Genomic DNA, 19,054 nt, shown 5'->3' on the forward strand with positions numbered 1-19,054 from the left:
AAACCTTTAGTTCACCATAAGACTTTAACAGAAATGCTTAATTATGTGAGTAGGGAGAGAAAGTTACATGGAGTTACATTCAATAAGAAGAAACAAAGAGAGAAAAGGATTTCACTGCTAAAGAACATTGGGCGCTGAACAGAACAACTACAGAGGAAATTTAGAAAGTCCTGCAAAAATTGAGGAAAGGTTGGATGGTATTCATGAAAGGATGACATGTTTATTCAAAGCCAACAAAGTTAGATGGGCTAGTTTGTTCCTTCACTGATCTGAATGCTCTCAGTGAGAAAGAAGAAGAGAACAGTAGCCGGTAAGAAGCAAACAAATCCACAGGGAATCAGATAATTAGCCACTGGATGGAGAGAGGCAGAGGGTGGGGGTGGGGGTGGCTAGGTCGTCACCCATAAACGCTGCATCGCATCAGAGTCAATTACCACAACCACAACAGTCCACAGTGGAGTCACTCACATACGAGCGTACAGTACCCTCACCTCAGCTACATCGTGACGCCCTGACAACCACAACCACAAGGGCCTTCAGCTGTCTGCCAGTGTTTCTATCCAACAAACACGCTCATAGTGCAAGCATGTGCACAAAGCCACACACGTGAGAGGGCATCGAATAAATCAGAGCTGGGATGAAGCAGCAGCGCTGTATTAGCAGACAAATCATGCAGTGTGTGTACCTATTTAAACAGCTGCTACTAGTGCACTGAAACACACACATTTTAAACGTTGAACCCCCCCCCCCCCCCCCCCCCCCCCCCCCGCCGTCTCTTGTTCTTGATATTTTCCCTCTCTGTAGTCATAATAAGTCAAAGAGGAAAAGAAAATGATCCATCAAGACATTTATTTTCTCCCTATCACTCAGACAGGATATTTTTTCTTCTTTTTTTGCCCCCTGCTTGCCCATTGTACACCAGCAGACTTGTAGGCAGTCAAAATAAAAAGCAGACCATAGCTGCTTTCACCAGAACCCCCCCATCCTCAGGAACCCAGTCAAAGACGGTCCACGCTCCTTGCATGATACATATTCTACAAAATGAGAACAAAAATAGGTGGACTGGAAAAAACTGGGTGAAAACAGAACTGTTTTACATTTCCCATATTGTTTCCTCTTCTACTTATTTCCCTTCATTCCCTCTTTTTCCTGTCACCGGACTCCATACCCACCTTGTCTGTTTTCTTTTGGCGTGTTGATCCAGAAAACTCTTTTCCTACTCTCTCTAGGTCGCTGATATGGAAAATGACTCAAGACACTCTCTACTAACTTAAACCTAATTTCTCTGCCTGCTTTGGTTCAACCCCTCCCACCCATTTATCTCTTCCTGGACCCCGTTTCCACCTTTGTTTTATCCGATCCATACGTCCTCTTACTCCCTTTCCATCAGTCACCACTGCTTCCTTTTGAAGTTTCCCGTTCCTCTATGCAGAAACACTGAACTGCTCAAATAAATTAGCAGCAGCTGATCTAAAAACACACAATAACTGGTTTCAATTATTTGGAGATCATTTTCGAAAATTGTGCAGAAAAACACACATTTTTCTTTGTGCATATGTTATTTATTATAAATACAAGCTGCTGACGGAGGATGCAGCTACATTCAGTCTCCGCAGTGGTAATTAAAAAGGAAAATGTGTTTGCATGCTTCAAGTTTTCCCAGCTGGCATCATAACTTGGAAAATTGTGTCAACACGAAAGTAGCGACTCATCCAGTGTTGACAATCAGAAGTAATAAAAAGCAGAATTATGAGTTTTTATTTACACTTGTGCATTCGTCTGCGCTTACAGTGATCAGGATCTGCTTCAGTTTATTATAAGTAGCTGATTTTCTAGGAATAGATCAATTTAAAAACACTTAACTTCTGTCTTCTGAGAAAAACCTTCTTTGGACATATGCTTTGCCTTTATCTATTCTGTTTCTTTGGATGTTTGTTTTTTATTTAACAGCAAAGTCTTGTTGAGATTAAAAACCTCTTTTTTAAGGGAGTCCTGGAAAAGAGGCTTAGAAATGTAGAATCTCAATAAAATATATGAACATCTTTAGTTTGACGGCTTAGTAAATAAATAGAGACTTTTCTACTCTTTATTACAGATCAACTAACTAAATATAACTATTTCCACTGGAAGTATCCCTCACTCAGTATTTCACTGTTTAACTGTGTCTCCTTTCTAGAGCCAGATATTGATAAAGACATTTCTTTACATAAGTATATGATCTCTCTTTTCCTTGCTCTACTATTTTTTAATCAGTAAGTATACTCCGCTCAGTGTTCCTGTGTTTAGCTGTGCCTCTCTCTGTAAAGAAACAATAATAAAACAGTTACTGCCATTAACTGTGGTTCTCCTGCCAGAGGTTCAGGTTTTAACTGTTTCTCCTTCATTCATAGAGCATTTCTAGCCATTTCTGGATATATTGTCACTTTCCTGTTTTCATCCTGGATAAAGTATTTAAAGAGGTATTTTTGCCTAGGAATATGTATTTCTGGTTTGGTGATTTTGACCATTCGGCATTATTTGGTCAAATATTTGTATGTATAGTGTTTAGATTGTAAATTAAATTAGATAATGGAATTTTAATTTTTAATCTGGTTCCTGATTTTGGACTGGAAAACCTAAGGTAAAAAGTGAATATAAATAATTAGATATTTACCATTCTATTAGCTTTGTAGACTGCCTGAAGGTGAGATTTTTACAAAATGTATAAATCAGCTGTTTTGAGTTGCAGATTGCAAGCTAAAACTATTTAAAACAGCAGCTCAGTAGTTTTGCTAAACATTGCAATTCTCGAAACATAACAAGGTTACTTTCCCTTTTTTAATTTTCAAAAAGTTATCCTCTTGGATTTCTCGATGAAATTCATAGGTGCTGTATGCGCATGAGCTTAAGGTAAGGTACAAATCATATTTACAATAAATACATACTGTAACCCTGCATCAGCAGTGAAAGAAAGAAAAACAGGCAAGAACGCCACAAGGTTTCTCAAAGTTTTCAAGAGGGAGAAAAAGGAAAGAGGATGAAAAAGGAGAGAAATGAGAAGGGAAAATGAAGCCTCTTGGGGGAGGGTTGATAGCAGTGATAAACCAATGTCACTTGGTCAAAGAAGCAAGAATGGACTGCTGATGATCAATGGACATCCACAGTAACACAAACACACACACACAGACTGGTCTATATTCACATACCTGGACGGATGATGATTTAAATCAATCTCCATCCAATTGAAGATCAATATCCTCTTGTGTCTTATTGTCACATTTTCCAATTAACAAAAGCCTCAGTGCTCACGCTGATATACTGAAGTGTCACCAGACACACTCACGCTTTCTTGGACTAGTTGAGACGTCTCATGAGTCTGAAAGTGCAGCCTCAGAGGGTGGGTGTATGTGCGTGTGTGTCAGAGGTTTTGATTCTCGTTAGCCTGGCTGTTACGCTTATTGCCGAACACTTGGCAACCACTCGTCAGTCCGGCCCTTTCATGAGCCTCCAACCACCAAGGGCCCTGGCACCGTGCCTCCGGCTCAGTGTGTGTGGACGTTTGTGTGTGTGTGTCTATGTAGGTGTGCGGTTGTGTGGGTATTCAGGGGCAGGAGTCAAGCCAGACCTTTCTGATCTGTTTTGACACCATGGCATTGCACAAGTGACAGGGCTACTCAAACAAGTTGGTTGTGGAAGACGCTTATAAACCCCTTAACAAACACATACTGATACACACACACCTACAGGTCCATAAAAGCATTGTGACACAGGGGGCATCAACACATTGAATGTGTGAGTAAACGGCAGAGCGGAGCTTTACAAAGAACACGTTCGAGGCAGGAGAGAGGCTCTTTTGCTCTACTTGATCCAGATAGCATTTTCCTTCTGCTCTATCTCATTATTCATCAGCGATTCCTCTTGACTCATTCATGTTCCAGAGAGAGAGAGAGAGAGAGAGAGAGAATGGTGCACAAGCAAAGCATGGCATGTCGCCTGGGACAAGCAGCCATGCTGAATTACATTACAGCGGGAGCAAAAGAGAGGACAGAGGAAGAGAGAAAGGGAGAAAAGAGTGGATGGGGAGAAAAATAAGATGAAAGAGCTACAAATGAGAGATTTCCCTGTGAGGCGCATAAATCAGCAGACTATGAAGAGCAAAGCCTGACTCCCAGGCTGCAGACCAACACATCACCATCCACCACACACACACACACACACACACACACACACACACACACACACACACACACATCTTTCTCTGTTTATTTGCAGCTATTTTAGTTGGAGTTTGTAACTCACTGAACCTACATTTGAGCTATTAAAAAATCAAAAGCCAGTTAAGACGCTGAAACGCAACATCGTCTGATGTTTCCACTTTATGAGAGTTACAGGAAAATTTTCACAGAAGGAATGAAATGAAACAAAAAACTTGCAATATTGCACCTTCTACTGTTTCAACAGCCTAAAAAAAGAATATAGGTGTTGCTCAGAGTTTCCCGCCCGCCCAATGGAAGTCTGCTTACTGCGAGAGAGGAGGGAAGTATTTTGGATCACAGACTACATGGACACCACACACCCACCCACCCGCAACAGGAGGAAGGACCATTTTTGGTCAGGACCACAGGAACTCACAACAGGAGAGATTCTAAGGAAGCAGGAAGGGTGGGGAGCTGAGGCTTGTCAAAGTAAGTTTTTCCATGTTTTAGCAAAGAAAACAAGAACATTTGGGGAAAGCTTTGTTGGGGGGGGGTCATATGAGACTACTTCTCCGGCTTGGGCCAGAGAAAGTCACAAATACTGCATTCAAGCATGCACACACCAACACACACGGATACACTAATGAAGAGCATAAGGCTGCTGATGTTTAAGGAAAGCCTGGGGTGAGGGTCGATAATGCAATTCCATCCCACCATGTGTGTGTGTGTTGGAGAGGAAGTGTGTTCTAGGAGTTATGGTCATTCAGTCCAACATGCCCATGCCACATTCTGTGGTCCATTAAGTCTGGAAACACTCACACACACACTGACTCTAAGGATCTGAAGCCCAGTGATCCCACTGTTGGATAAAATACATCCAAAGGCCAGGATAGATTGGGTCCAAAAACATCATGTCCCAATGAGCTGAGAGCAGAGGGGAAAACTTCTCCATCAATTCCTAGAGTATATTTTTGGGATGTAGAATACATAAACTTTTAATCTCTATGAACCGCACCTTTTTACTGAAATGCTAAACTGTCTGACATAGTTACCTATTAGCTTTATAACTGATAAGAGTTATGAGTCAAAAGGAAGAATGACACGACATGATGTCATCCTTAAATACAGGAAGTATGTTTGATTGTTCACTATCTCTTTAGATAACCTTTGAAACGACATCTTGTACCAGCTTCATATTTTAAAACACAACCCAAGACTGCTGAATTTATTAGAGAATTCAGAGGAAGGAGGCAGAATTACTCCTCTAAGAGTCTAGAGATGAGCTTTCGTTACAAAATCTCTCCCTTCATAAATATTTGTGTATATATATATATATATATATATATATATATATATATATATATATATATATATATATATATATATATATATATATATAGATATATAGATATATATATAGATATATATATATATATATATATATAGATATATATATATATAGATATATATATACATATCTATATATATATATATCTATATATATACATATCTATATATATATAGATATATATATACATATCTATATATATATATATATATATATATATATATATATATATATACACATATATATATGAAGGGAGAGATTTTGTAACGAAAGCTCATCTCTAGACTATTAGAGGAGTAATTCTGCCTCCTTCCTCTGAATTCTCTAATTCTAACATATATATACATTATTAATATTATTATTATTACATGTTATCATTTTTCTTGTATTTGAGATCTTAGGTATTTCTTGATTGCCCTCGGTTGCCCTCTTGTGTCTGTCTCCTTTTCCCTAACTCCCTTCTAGACTCCTCTGTTCATGCCTGCTCCCAATCTGCTGATTAGCCTGCTCTTTGTTTCTCTCTCCCATATATGCACTCCTGCTCAGTCACTGTTTGCTGGTTTATCATCATTTCTTTGCCTCCTTTTGATCATTTCTGGTTTTCAGTATTTTTGGATTTTGTGGATTTATGTTTGTGGATTTTTGCTTTTGTTACACTTTTGTTATTAAATCTTATGAGAAACCAACCAACTCCTTCTCGAACCTCCACCCAACCTGACAATTACTGTCACCCAACAAGCTTTTCTGTTTAAAAGCTCTTTCTTGCAGCAGAAGTTGAGGAAAATCCTTGAGACCAAGCTGATATTTAGCAGGTGGTTGTAGTTAAATATCGAGGAGCAGATTTCACATTATTCTCCAGGAGAATTAGAGGACAGCAGTATTACAAGAATATAGGAAATAGATTTAATACATCAGGCATTTATTCATGGCATCAAAGTGTCGTAGGAAAATAATATAAATCAATAGTATCTATGGTAGTCAACAAATTCAACACAAAAATGTTTAGAGGATTAATGAATAAATCCAGGCAGAAACAGACCACATTTTATTCTTTTTTATGTACTGTTCATGTAGTCTTTAGCATTTTGATTAAACTGCTGTTGAAAGGTTATATATGCTTGACAAAGGCAACAAAAAATGTTTGGAGCAATTTAAGTTACTATAACCCAACTGTTTCAAGACCATTTTCAAATATATAATTTTAACATTGACACTGAAAAATGAAACATTTAGAGGAAAGTAGATGTCAGATATCTGCCACCAAAGAAGAACAGCTGGTTAACTGTCAACAACTACCATCAAAGGCAATGGTTACAGGCAAGATCCTAATAAATGCCAAATTCAGATATGTCTTTTTGTGTGAAATTTAGTTGGAGTCTGCTTTTTTAGACCCAACTTTAAATTAAAACCCTGTTTTGCTACTTTGTAACTGTAGTCCAGATAATGGTGATAATGGTGAAGCAGGGGAGCCTGCTATGGTTTCCTTTTCTTTCAGCCTAAACACAAACATTTGATCAATAATTCTAAATTCATTTTGAAAATCAAGGATTCATCAAATTTTGCAGTCAACAGAATAAAAAAAAAGCTTTCACCAGAAACTATTTTCTACAAACAGATTTTAACAAATAAAACAACAAACTAATGATTTTACACTTTAGTTTGAATTGTCAAAAATGTGCTGTTTTTCACGCATCATTTAAAAGAAGGCAATCTAGGATGTAGATTTACCTTCTTTGCCTTGGTCTACAGTTGTTGTTGGTCTAAAGCTGCGGAAAACTTTTGAAGCTATTTTTTTGCTTTTGCAGTTCCAGATTTGCAGCAGCGGTGCAGCACAACCCAGTGTCAGCTTAAGTTAGCTTTAACTCCAGCGGAAACAAACACACCTACACAGCAGAAGCGAAGGAAGAGGGCGGCTGCACTGGTGGAGACAACATCCTTTAACCAGCAGACCCTGATTTTAACCGCATCCAACTTACCAAGCATCTATCCCACTGAGGGATCTTGTTGCAAACACTCAGTCCTCACTGCCAATGCTTAAACTGGCCATACAGTTGGGTCTGCCAGCCGGCCAGAGGCTGTGAATTTCCCTGCAGGGATCAAGTATCACATTATTATTGCAACACGCTACTTGCAAGCCATCTACAGAGCCCTTCTTAGCCTCACACCATGCAGAGTTATATCTCAGCATCACTGGAAGATGTGTGTGTGTAACCATCTATGTATAACCTTGCACATGTATTCGTGTGTGTGTTCAACCCCGTTATCATACCGTATCATCCTCCATCATTGTGAGTTGAGGGGTTGTGGTTCCTAGAGAAGCACTGTACTTAAATTAGACCCTCAACGACTCGACGTGCAGGTGTGATTGTGTTCCTGCCCGCTTTGCTGTGTGTGTACACCCATGTCTGCGACTATACTGACTGTGTGGGCGTCAGAAAGTGAGCGTGCGCCTGTGTGTGAGAGGGAGAAGAGACCGAACAAGAGAGAAGAACGAGATCAGCAGACAGCAAACACGAGAGAGAGGCAGCAAGGGTGGGAGGAAAGGGGGGAGGTGGAGAGTGAGAGAAAACAGGTGAGAATAACCCAGTCTGACCTTATTTCAGCTTGCTTTTCCATTCTCTATATTCCCTCATTACTGTAATATTTACACAAGAATGAAAGTTTATTTGAGAGATCAACAGAGAAGAAATGAAAAAAAAAAGACGGAGAGGGATAAACAAAGGGAAACCATGGAGAAATGGAGACTTACAGGAGTAAGAAAAGGTTTGGGAGTGCATGAATGTCATATTAGAGCTATAACTAATGAGTATTTTCTTTCTATTTCTAGAATCCCAATCTAGTTATTTATTAGTTCTTATTTTTATCTTGCAACTAGCCTAGAAAAAAGAACATAAAAAGCACAGACTACAAATGTTAAACCCTCAACAATTGATACTTTTACAGAGCATTTATAGATTTGCTGTGCTGCTTTAAATGATACTCAAATTCTAAATCTATTACTAAAGTCTTCAAAATTATTCTCAACCTGAAACAAACTAGAAAACAAGCTTTAATACAGCTTTTATTTTATTGTGGGCAAAAAAAACATTGATACATGAATTTATAAAATGATACGTGGTAACTTTAAATGTGTAGTTTTTAAATCAGGGCTTAGTAGTGTATTAAAATTATGGAAGTGGGTAAAAGAAGTGACAAAGAAAGGTCAACCACAGTCATTTCCTGCCTTTATGCTCAATTTAACACAAATAAAAAGAAAGTAAATAACCCAAACTTGGAGTGTTTTTGTCTACATATTATTTGTTGATTTGTTAATTTAATAAAAGGAACATTTATTTTTTAGATTATTTTACATAGTTTTATATTTTACTGCAACATCTTTCTTCGTATCAAAAACTTTTTAAAAAGAATTTGTTTTTGATAGATTTTCTTTTGTGTTTATTAAACTAATTTTAGACATTTGTTCTCTTGCAATGTATCAAAATATCTGAAATGACAAAACAATGACTTTTTAAAGGCAGATAACATCAGAATATGTGGTTGTGTTATGAACTGAGAAATCAACACATTAAAAGTTCATAAAGAACTTTGGTTGAAGATTGTAGCTTTGTACCTGGCCTTTATCAACAGAGCTAAAAGTCAAACATGATAAGCTAGAGAAAAGAGCTTTTGGAGAGTAACAGACATGTTTACATTTTAATCAAGTGCATAATTTAATCATATGAATCAATTATGGTGGATATATTCTATAAATAGTGAAAATGTTAGGGAACAATTAGCATAACATTTTAATTTGAATTTTAATATGTTGCTCAGCAAACAAAACAGCAGAGGTTGGCTGCAGCTGTCAAAGAACAGGTTTATATGACAACAAAATAAATGCCATTACATCTAATTCTCTAAACTCTTATTTGTGGATATTCTAAATAAAAGAAGACAAACCATATCTAAAAAATGGACCCTAATAAATTATTTAAAATTTAAAGATTTTGGGGATTCAAAAAATTCACTTTAAAAAATGGTTTACATTTTGTTTTTCTTATTTCAATTAAAAATATAATACAAATTAACTGCATGCAAATATTGAGACCAGTTGCATAGATTTAATAATATTTTTAGGTGACCTTATTTAATTTTAGAAATGATAGAGTTGACAAAGGCGACAGAACATGCACTACACTAATGATGAAGGAGGAACAAGTTGTATACAAGCAGGAGCGAGAACGCTCTTTGCTAAAAGCCTTAAAAAAAACAGCACATGTTAACACACAAATCAGGTGGCTGTGTTATGTATGTGCACATGCATTCCAAATCATACCAAAACACACATCAAAACCGGGCAGAACAGACAGTAGGTGGTTATTAAAAAGAAACGACAGAAAAACAGAGAGGAGAAGACGAGACACTTTACCAGCAATCAAAGATGCAGAGTAAGAAGCCACAGAGGAAGAAGGTGGAGGCAGAGAGAGAGAGAGAGAGTCAGCTTCTAATCAGCCTGGATCCAAAATTTAGACAGGCATACACTGAGGCACGAGCAGTCCCAGTAGGATTAGGACCTCGCTTCTTTGTGTGTGGGTGTGGGTGTGTGTGTGAGAGTGTGTCCCATGAGACTGATTAGCCATGAATGACTGATGACGGATCTTTTTTTCTGACTCTCTCTCTCTTGCTCTCTTTTCTTGTTTCTCTCCTCACAACCTTCAGCTAAGGCAAGAGCTCAGGAGAGGGTTCACTCATTCACACACACACACACACACACACACATGAGCACACAAACACACCCCACCACACACAACTCCATGTATATTCAACAAAGGTTCCTGAATATACTTAATGCTTTCATGTGAGTCACTGTGTAACGATCCATGCTGTTCCACACAGCTGCTTCTCTCTTTTTCTTTACTCTGGCACATGCAGAAACACACACCAATATGTACCTATTTCCCATTTAGAGCACATTGACTGTCTTTAACACCTCATGTTAAATCTGTTCAATCCAGGCCTCTACAGCAGCAGTACGGCTCCTGAATGGGAGCACCAAGGGGTGCTGCATTCACTGGGCCGTTCGACAGCTCTCCATCCTTTAACCTCACCTCCAGATGAACCTGCAACCCCCCCGCCCCCCCCAGAAACACACACACACCTCCGTCCATCCATCTAAAACACCTGACAGCAAAACAAACTGGACATAGACTGGCCTGAATGGAGTCCATTACAATGTGAATGAGTCAAACAGGGTTGAAATGAAAGGGATAGAGAGAAAAAACATGCAGCAGCTGAGAGCGAGAGGCCTTGACTGAGTGCAGCAGGTCAGCTAAAGTGGGGATGAGTCAGGGGTAAATGTGACTCTGAGGTGGGTCATGAAAAAAGGGCCAGTTTGGTTCTGGTCGTGGTTATGATGAGGGGTTGAAGTGGTTGCAGCGATCTTGTTTAGTTGTGTGTAGACCTATAAACTGCAGAGACTGGGAGATGTGACTTTGCAAGAGGAATGCAATTAAAACTGGCAACTAAAGCCCATTTAGGGAACCGTGCAAGGTTTTCTCAATAAGTTCATATCATCAGCAGAAAATGCTGCACAGTGCCTTCAAAAGAATTAACACCCCTTAAAACCTTTACATTTTTTGACATTTCCACTGGAAACTTTCATGTGTTTCTATGCAGTGTAATGGTATAACATATTTCACAGCCAAATTAACTCAAAATTGACAATTAAGGTATTTCTATTCCAATTATTTATTTAGGATTTGATGAAAGGAATCGTGGATTTAGTGATTTTTGTGGTGTGTTTATTTGTAAGTTTCTTCCCAATCTTCTCTTCAAATTAACTCCAGTTCCTGCGAACCATTTTTTAAATAATACTTCTCTGATTAATGCCCTCCTTGCGTGGCCAGTCAATTTGGGTTGACATCCATGGTTTGGCAGGTTTGCAGCTGTGCCAAAGTCCTTCTATTTTCTAATAATGGATTGAACTCAGAGCTCAGAGATGCTCCAAGCTCTGTTTGTTGTTTTATGACCAACCCCTGCTTAACAAGTCTCTACTCATTCACCCTGACCTGCCAGCTGTGTTGCTTGATCTTAAATCTTAAGCCTTCACACTTCAGCTTTATTTAACCATTGATTAGGTTACATACAAAATGGCTCTTCTAATTGGTCAATTCTGTAGGCAAATGACTACATGTTTCAAACTGTTTGTAAAAACAATATGACACCAAGTTTGAACTTTTTCTTCTATTTCATGATTGCACAGTGCTTTGTGTTGATCTGTCACAAAAAAAAATCCCAGTAAACAGGTGTTATTGTGAGAAAATGAGAACATTTTCATGGGGTATGATTATCTTTCAAGGTCCCGTATTTGTAAATGAATGTGTGCAGCACCCTTTCCCACACGGTGCAAGAAGCTGCTTTAGCTCTGTGTTTAAAGCATCATTTTTCCTCTTATTACAACAACTTCAAAGGGTTTTAACTGAGCCCTTTCCCCGTGTTGCCAAATCCTCCAAACTTTTCTGATTTAGTAAGCTGGCTTCGGGCCGAGCTACACTGGGACAGGCCCGTTAACAACCAGCCGTTTGCTGGGAAGAGAAAAGAAGAAGGGAGAAACAAACAAGGCAGAAGGAGAAGCAGACCGAAACTGAGACAGAAATGAAAGAAGTGCTGAGAGATGCAGGCCTGCTAACAACACATGGAAGAGAAGGGTTGCTCAGGGAGGAAGACAGAGGCGGGAGATGGATATAAGAGGTGTGGGGATCGATTGAAAAGGGAGAGGAGAGCAGAGGCAAGCAGGGAGGAACATGGCTCTGAGGAGAAGGAGGAGGAGGAGGGCTGGAGCACCACTCCAAGAGCTGAGAGGAGTGAATGCCCTGGTGAAGGGGAAGGGAAAGAGGAAAGCAGAAGGGGGAGGGGAGAGGAGCACGAAATAAAGTCTGGCCAGAAAGGAAAAGAACAAGAGGGAGGAGAAGATAAAGAAGAAGAGCAAGAAGCGGCCACATGGACACAGGAAGTCTGGCACTTTCCACTGAGATGCCAAGTCATCAGATGGCGGTGTGTGTTCACACCCGAGAGATGTTGCAACCAAACGCGCCTCACTCCCTTCAAATCACTGCTACCAACAATAAGCAGCTGTTCTCCGCTTGGATGAGAGCTGGAGACGAAACAAAAGTCTTTCAGTCCGAAGCACATGCGCTTTGGAGCAAAGCAAACCTCAGCGTCACCCTAAACTCCACCATCAAAGCGACTTCTGCACATTATGTCACACTTTTCTTTTAACTCTGCACTGATTCAAGCTCTTATGCGCCTCCATTCCCATCCATCTCTTTTTCCAGGGTCAGTTTGATTAGATGCAAAGAAACATTCAAGATGTTTAAATGTTGTGCAAAGGTTGAAATCTAAAAGCACAAAGAGCATGATTTAAAACAAAAATGTTTCACTTAACTTTACTGGACCTAATTACTGACTTAATGCTTTCAATAAATTAATAATTTTCAAACAGTCAGACCCATTGAGCCATTTTACAAAATGTTCTGTATAAAACAAACAAATGCTACATTTAGTAATGTTCTCAAAAATGAATTTCTCTGATATTTCACTCAAGACAGAGGCAGTAAAATGAGGGCTGCATAATATTAGGAAAAACCAGAGCTGATATATTTTAAATGCTTAAACATCAGATTTAGCTACATTTTCCTCATTTTTCTGTTTTTCTTGGCAGCATTAAGATGTGCCCACAATATTAGTGTGCTATAGCATCTTCTTAATAACAACTACAAATATAATGGTATCAAGTTTAGAAAATTTACTTTAAATTTACTGTGCATTAACATTTTTATTAAAGTAAGGCTATCTATCTATCTATCTATCTATCTATCTATCTATCTATCTATCTATCTATCTATCTAATGACTGTTTACTGTATTTTCCCACCACTCGTGACTAATTCCAGTAGAACATTATAAAGTAGTGATTTTATTTTTACATTTGCGTCAGAACTTTTTTTTCTCTTTGAATTAAACCAAGTTGACAGTTACAGTTTTCTCCCTCCAACCTCAGCCAGGCAGGCCGCTGCCCACACCAGCTGTCGCCTCTAAGCAGGGGGTCGTCTGGCGCGCTGCACCCGAGATCTGCCCCCCATACTACCCAGGGTAGAGAGGAATAAGGGGTTCATGGGTAGGAAGCTCGGTGGGACATTTATCCACTGACTCAGCTGTCTGTGTCCCAAACACACCAGAACATCCACTCTCTCTCTTGCTTTCACTCTCTCAGACACTTAAGAAGCAGAGGAGATGCTGGCCCTGGGAGTCGGGGGAAGATGGCTATTGGGTGCTGTCAGGCAGTGGTAATCTGACTGGATTACCAACCAGGTGGAAAGATTCAGCCCATCTACCCCCCCATCTCTCTTCCTCTCTTCCTTCTCAATGTCAGCATCATCTCATCTCTTCCTTTTCAACCAGCTTTAACACAGTGACACGCATTCACCCAGACTCTGTTGCCATGTCTGCATTAACCATTCAGCTGCACGTCCCAAATTCCTCACCAAACGGTAAGCAGGTAGAGGAGTGCTTAGGGGTGTGTCATAGATGCCGGTGTTATGATCAAAGCCCAGAATCTTCCAAGAACCCGAAAGATTTTTTCCAGGTATAATCATGATGAACGGACAGGGTTGACATGAAGTCAGTGTGGAGATATTAGAAACAGGTTCTGGAGTTTGGTGAACAAGACTGAACATGAAGTGAATTAGAGCGAGAGGGGCAAGAAAGACTCCACTGGGAGATTATCTGCTCCGACAAAACACGGGGAGTTAAAAAAAACTGAAGCCTTCAGAGTTGTGAATGACTGTTTGTGCTGCATGACACTAATGTAAACTCTAATACAAGGTCACACACAAACGAACGCCCCCTCTCTCTCTCAAACACACACACACCCCACCATGTAAACAAAAACCGTCTGCTGTCTGGGAAGTAACACACCTGTTCAATGACAAGCACTGCCACTCCCTCCCCAGTCCTGCACACCTGTGCTACTTCAGGCTAAACCTAACCCTAATCTTATACACACACATAAACACGCACATGCAGTATAACTACTGCTGCCAGAGGCTAAGATCACAGAACAGGAAAAGGGGAAAAAAGGGAGAAGTGAATAAAACCGACAGAGTAAAAATAAGAGGAAAGAGGGCCCCAGACAGATGGACAGACAGACTCAAAGGTTTTCCCAGCACTTCTATCTGTAATCTGAACGCCTGTGTAATATCATTGTAGGGCTGAGTCCTATGGCGCTGGTATGCGTCTGTCATTCCACCACTTTGTCAAGAGAAACCATATTGAAGCAGACACCATGCTGATCTAAATGAGAGGCTTCAGCAAATTGATGGATTGCAGGTTCTCTGGGACGTGAAAAAATGGCAGAACAGAACAGTCCTCCTTTTCTTCTATTGTTTTATTTCTTTGAATTTCTGTAAGTGATACAGTAAATCTGATCAGGCTATAAATGTGTGAGTGCATGCATGCATGTGTGGGTGTGCTGCAGCTATATTCTGAAGCAAGCCCACTCCTGCTCATCGATGCCCAGCTCCACATCGTGGTTACCCCCTGTGAATAAGCCTAGGGCCAGGCACACAGCTCCCTGAATCTCTAAGGGGGGCAAGGACAAAGGTAACCCCCACCCCATCCCATCCTAACCTCAAACCAAACACACACATACATACACAAACCCAACCCCCCACCCCTAAACAACAATCCTCCATGCCCATCATGTCAGTCAAAACCCCATAAGGGAGAGTCTGAAAATGTGGAATCTCAATACAGTGTCATGCACTTTGAGACTTCTTGAATATATTTCAATAGCATTATCACCCTAAATTACAATACTTACCCCCCCACCACCCTTTAACAGTACTGAATTATTTTCAGAATGGGCTTTAAAATATCTGTCAAATTATCATTTCAATTGTTTTGAAAAAAGATTGTTAATGTTTGGTCTAAAAAGGCCATTTTATTTTTTTATTATAATTTTAGTCAAATCTGAGAGATAAAGTCCGTAGAAAAAATCAGAATAATTTATATGAATAATTCAGATAATCTGAATCAGAGATTTTTTTTTTCTTCATTACTGAACATCTGTAATTTACATGCAGATCTATTCCATATAACATAAAAAAAATCATAAAGACAGAGATATAGATGGTGTTCAGTGGTGCGCTATAATCTGAGTCCTGCTTGGCCACAGACATCCATAAATATTCAGAAATATATATATATATATATATATATATATATATATATATATATATATGCGTGTGTGTGTGTGTGCCTCTTCATATAGTTTTATGAGACAAACAGTTTGGATAATATCTAGACATCAGTCCACTGCTTTTTAAGAAACCATATCTCCATTGAAATAACACTTCCTACTTTCTCCAGCTCTGTTACAACATATGTAATTGAAGAGTTTCAGAAATTAGCAGACATTTCTCTTTCTTCCTTTCTTTTCCTCTGCGCGCACTCATACACTCGCGGAGACACACTCCTCCCTTATTGAGACAGGATACCAAAGCTACTTGTTAAATCTAATGCATGCACTGTCAACCCATTTGCACCCCGTCACGTCCCCGCTCAATATAGAAACCGGATTTTCTAGTATTACTCCTCTTTACTCCCCACCATTACAACACACTCAACCCCACGTTTGGGACCATCAGGACCTTCAGCTCACACAACGACACCGTCCCCAAAAAACAGATTTAACAGCAAACCACTGTTTGATATGATAGCAAATTATTCTTTGATATAGCAAAATAAATAATCAAACCTAAATAAATGAAATTTTGGTAACTATAACAAAATGAAGACCTCTTAAAAAAAAAAGATTGTGCCATTGTTTATTCAAGTAATGTTTCCTGAAACCAAGTCATTGTGAGTTATTTTTTTTAATCAATGGCTAGAGGACCTAGTAAATAAAAACAATCCACATCGTAAATGTTTAACTGATCTCATTTGTAAAATCAGGCAGCTTTATGCGTTCGTTTCAGAGCTGCTGCAGACATGCAGGGTCCCCTCTCTGCCTTTGACTCCCAAACAAACACCAACAGCGCTGATTTTGGGTCTGTTTTCCATTTTGGGAGTTTGTAAAGTCTTTAAAATCATGCTTGTTAAGTTTAAAATACGGTTATTTTAAACACAGAGAAAAAAAGAATCGCATTAAAGACACCGACCTGAGTGCGGACCCATGGGGAGGTGTGATGAGAAGTACTTCCCGGGCTGGAAGTGTGCCGGGTGCTGCACGGAGCCGTGGCCGCCCGGCGCTATCCGAGATGCGGCGCTGTGCACCAGGGCGCTCCGCTCTGCCAGTAGGTGGTGCGGCGGGGCGAAATCGCGGCTTTCCATCCTGCACTTTAAAATCCCCACAAATTCCGGAGCAAAAGCGAAAAAAATCCAGAGGCACCGAAGGTTTCAGGCACCCAGATCGCAAAAATAAAATAAAATATAAATATGATCCCTCTTTATGAGCTTCGCGCTCTCCTCGCTGATAGGAGCGCACTGCACAGCAGAAACAGTGTTCCCTTCATGTCCTGCGGAAAGAGAGAGCAGGAGACAAGTCAGAGCCAGGCAGTGATGAAGTAAAGGCTGAGAGACAGTCCCTGAGAAAGTTTATACAAATTCACATTAGCTATTTATTATCAAAAAGCGATGGAAACAAAACAAAAAACTCCTAAAAAGATCCGGATTATTATAATCTGGCTCTGTTTTCACGATGATTGTGCCACGAATTAACGTGCATGGAAACAGTCGTGTTGGCTTTATACTGGACATTCACAAACACACCTATTCACACCTACAAACACATACTCACACTGACATTATTCCCCTCAAACTAAACTCAACACACACAGACAGGAGCGCAACAAATGAATACGGAATAAAATGGCACAGTTTGCTCTGGAACAAACATCTAATTCACACATGGCAGCAGAACAACGCTTCGAGTTGGGTCAGACAACCCTATCTGCAGAGGTGCATTGGAAATACATTTAGTCCCGACTCAACCAGGTCAGACCTGGCTGCTTTTACTTGCGCAAAAATTCACTCACCGTTTTTGTGAGTGAATCCTAAAATGCTCCGAGTGTAACATGAGTTGGAAGGTTTTTGATTGATTGAATTGCCATATTTAATGAAACATTTGTCCTAATTTTGTTAAACAAAAGGGAGGACGCAACATAAAAACCAACTTGTAAATAAAGCATTATTTGCGTTCTTTTAAATCACCAGAGTGGTAAAAATATTGTGTATTTCTGCTCTATGTTTAGCGCCATACCGTACTCCCAAACACCAATCATTCCCTCTTCGCTCCACTGCGAATGGATGCAGAAATAAGCAGTGACTAGGAATGGACGTTAGATCAATTATATAGCCCTGCACGTTTACTTAAATGGGGCTCTCTGAGATGTGCATGCGTCGCCTAGCAGCGCACCTTCATCTATTAGTTTTCCCGATGCATGACACGTCCATCTAACACCTTGTAGATTCTGATCGCACCTCCACCTCCAAGAAACCGACGATAAAGGGGAACAAAGAAAAAATAAAATGCTCTGGTGGACCGGGGGCTGCAGAAAGTTCACACACACATTTTTTTTCTGACACACACATCAAGCTTTTCCTGATTTGTTTATTTAAAGAATAACATTTTGCACAGTTCATTTGATCTAACAGATCGAGTTGTCATGACTGTGTGCGCTTTGTGCGTAAAACACTCACGTATATTTATAAATAAATACCGACCGGGTTTCCTCGGACTCAGAGCGCATTTAAATTATTAAATTTCCTTTTTGTTTGAAAGCCTGACGTTATCTCTGCGGTGCATATCTGCTCGGCAGCACTAGGGGGGAAATAAAAGGGTAAAAAAAAATGTGGTGGGGGACGCAGGCTGGATGGGCTCCTCACTCCCCTCTCTCCGGGGCCCTAAGGCTGTGAGAAACAATGGCCCTTCTCCGCGGGGGCATCAATCACACACCACTCTCCTCTTTGACGTTTGTCTATAGGTTTTTTACATTTTCGGCCCATAAACACACATCTCAGAGTGTTTACATTCCACGTCAACAGAAACGCCACTCAGTCCCCCCGTGTTCGACAACAATCTACGACTCAAAATCCACGCAAAACTGCAACGCTACGAGCAGCATCATATTCTAAGCGTTTTGGAGCTGTTGCTGTGCGCGTATGATGTCAACCTGGAAAGGCTTTAGCCTTCCTCTCATCCAAGCGAGACTCCTCTCAGACACACACTAGGCTACCACACACAGAGGGACGAAGACAGAGAAGAGGTCAAACTATCGCCAGACTGAAGTAACCCACCGCTGGTCAAGGCAGCATTACACGGACTCCAGACAAAAGGCAGAAAATCTGCAAAGCATTGTGGTTAACAGACTTCCTGCAGTGGAGGTTTCGACAAAAGAAACACCTTTTGTGCTTTTTTGCCAGGGAAAATGTATCACATCACATTTGTTGAACTTAAAATAAAACTAATTTAATCCAAAAGCGTTAAAATAACA

The 19,054-nt window shown here is 39.9% G+C and overlaps 1 protein-coding gene across 3 annotated transcripts in view; it reads right to left on the reverse strand.

Moving 5' to 3' along the window:
- The window catches only part of bahcc1b (BAH domain and coiled-coil containing 1b), a 78,534-nt gene that overhangs the window by 48,852 nt on the left and 10,628 nt on the right, over positions 1-19,054 (reverse strand). For all 3 annotated transcript variants that reach the window (XR_005282078.1, XM_038300351.1, XM_038300350.1), the window contains exon 2: positions 16,721-17,077. Coding sequence is in view for 2 of the 3 variants with exons in the window: in XM_038300351.1 (XP_038156279.1) it covers positions 16,721-16,892 (172 nt within the window). In the remaining variant the exon portion in view is untranslated. The remainder of the gene's footprint in view (positions 1-16,720; positions 17,078-19,054) is intronic.

This window comes from Cyprinodon tularosa, unplaced genomic scaffold (assembly GCF_016077235.1).
Source record: "Cyprinodon tularosa strain WSP-4 unplaced genomic scaffold, ASM1607723v1 ctg448, whole genome shotgun sequence".
In the NCBI taxonomy this organism is placed as follows: Eukaryota; Metazoa; Chordata; class Actinopteri; order Cyprinodontiformes; family Cyprinodontidae; genus Cyprinodon; species Cyprinodon tularosa.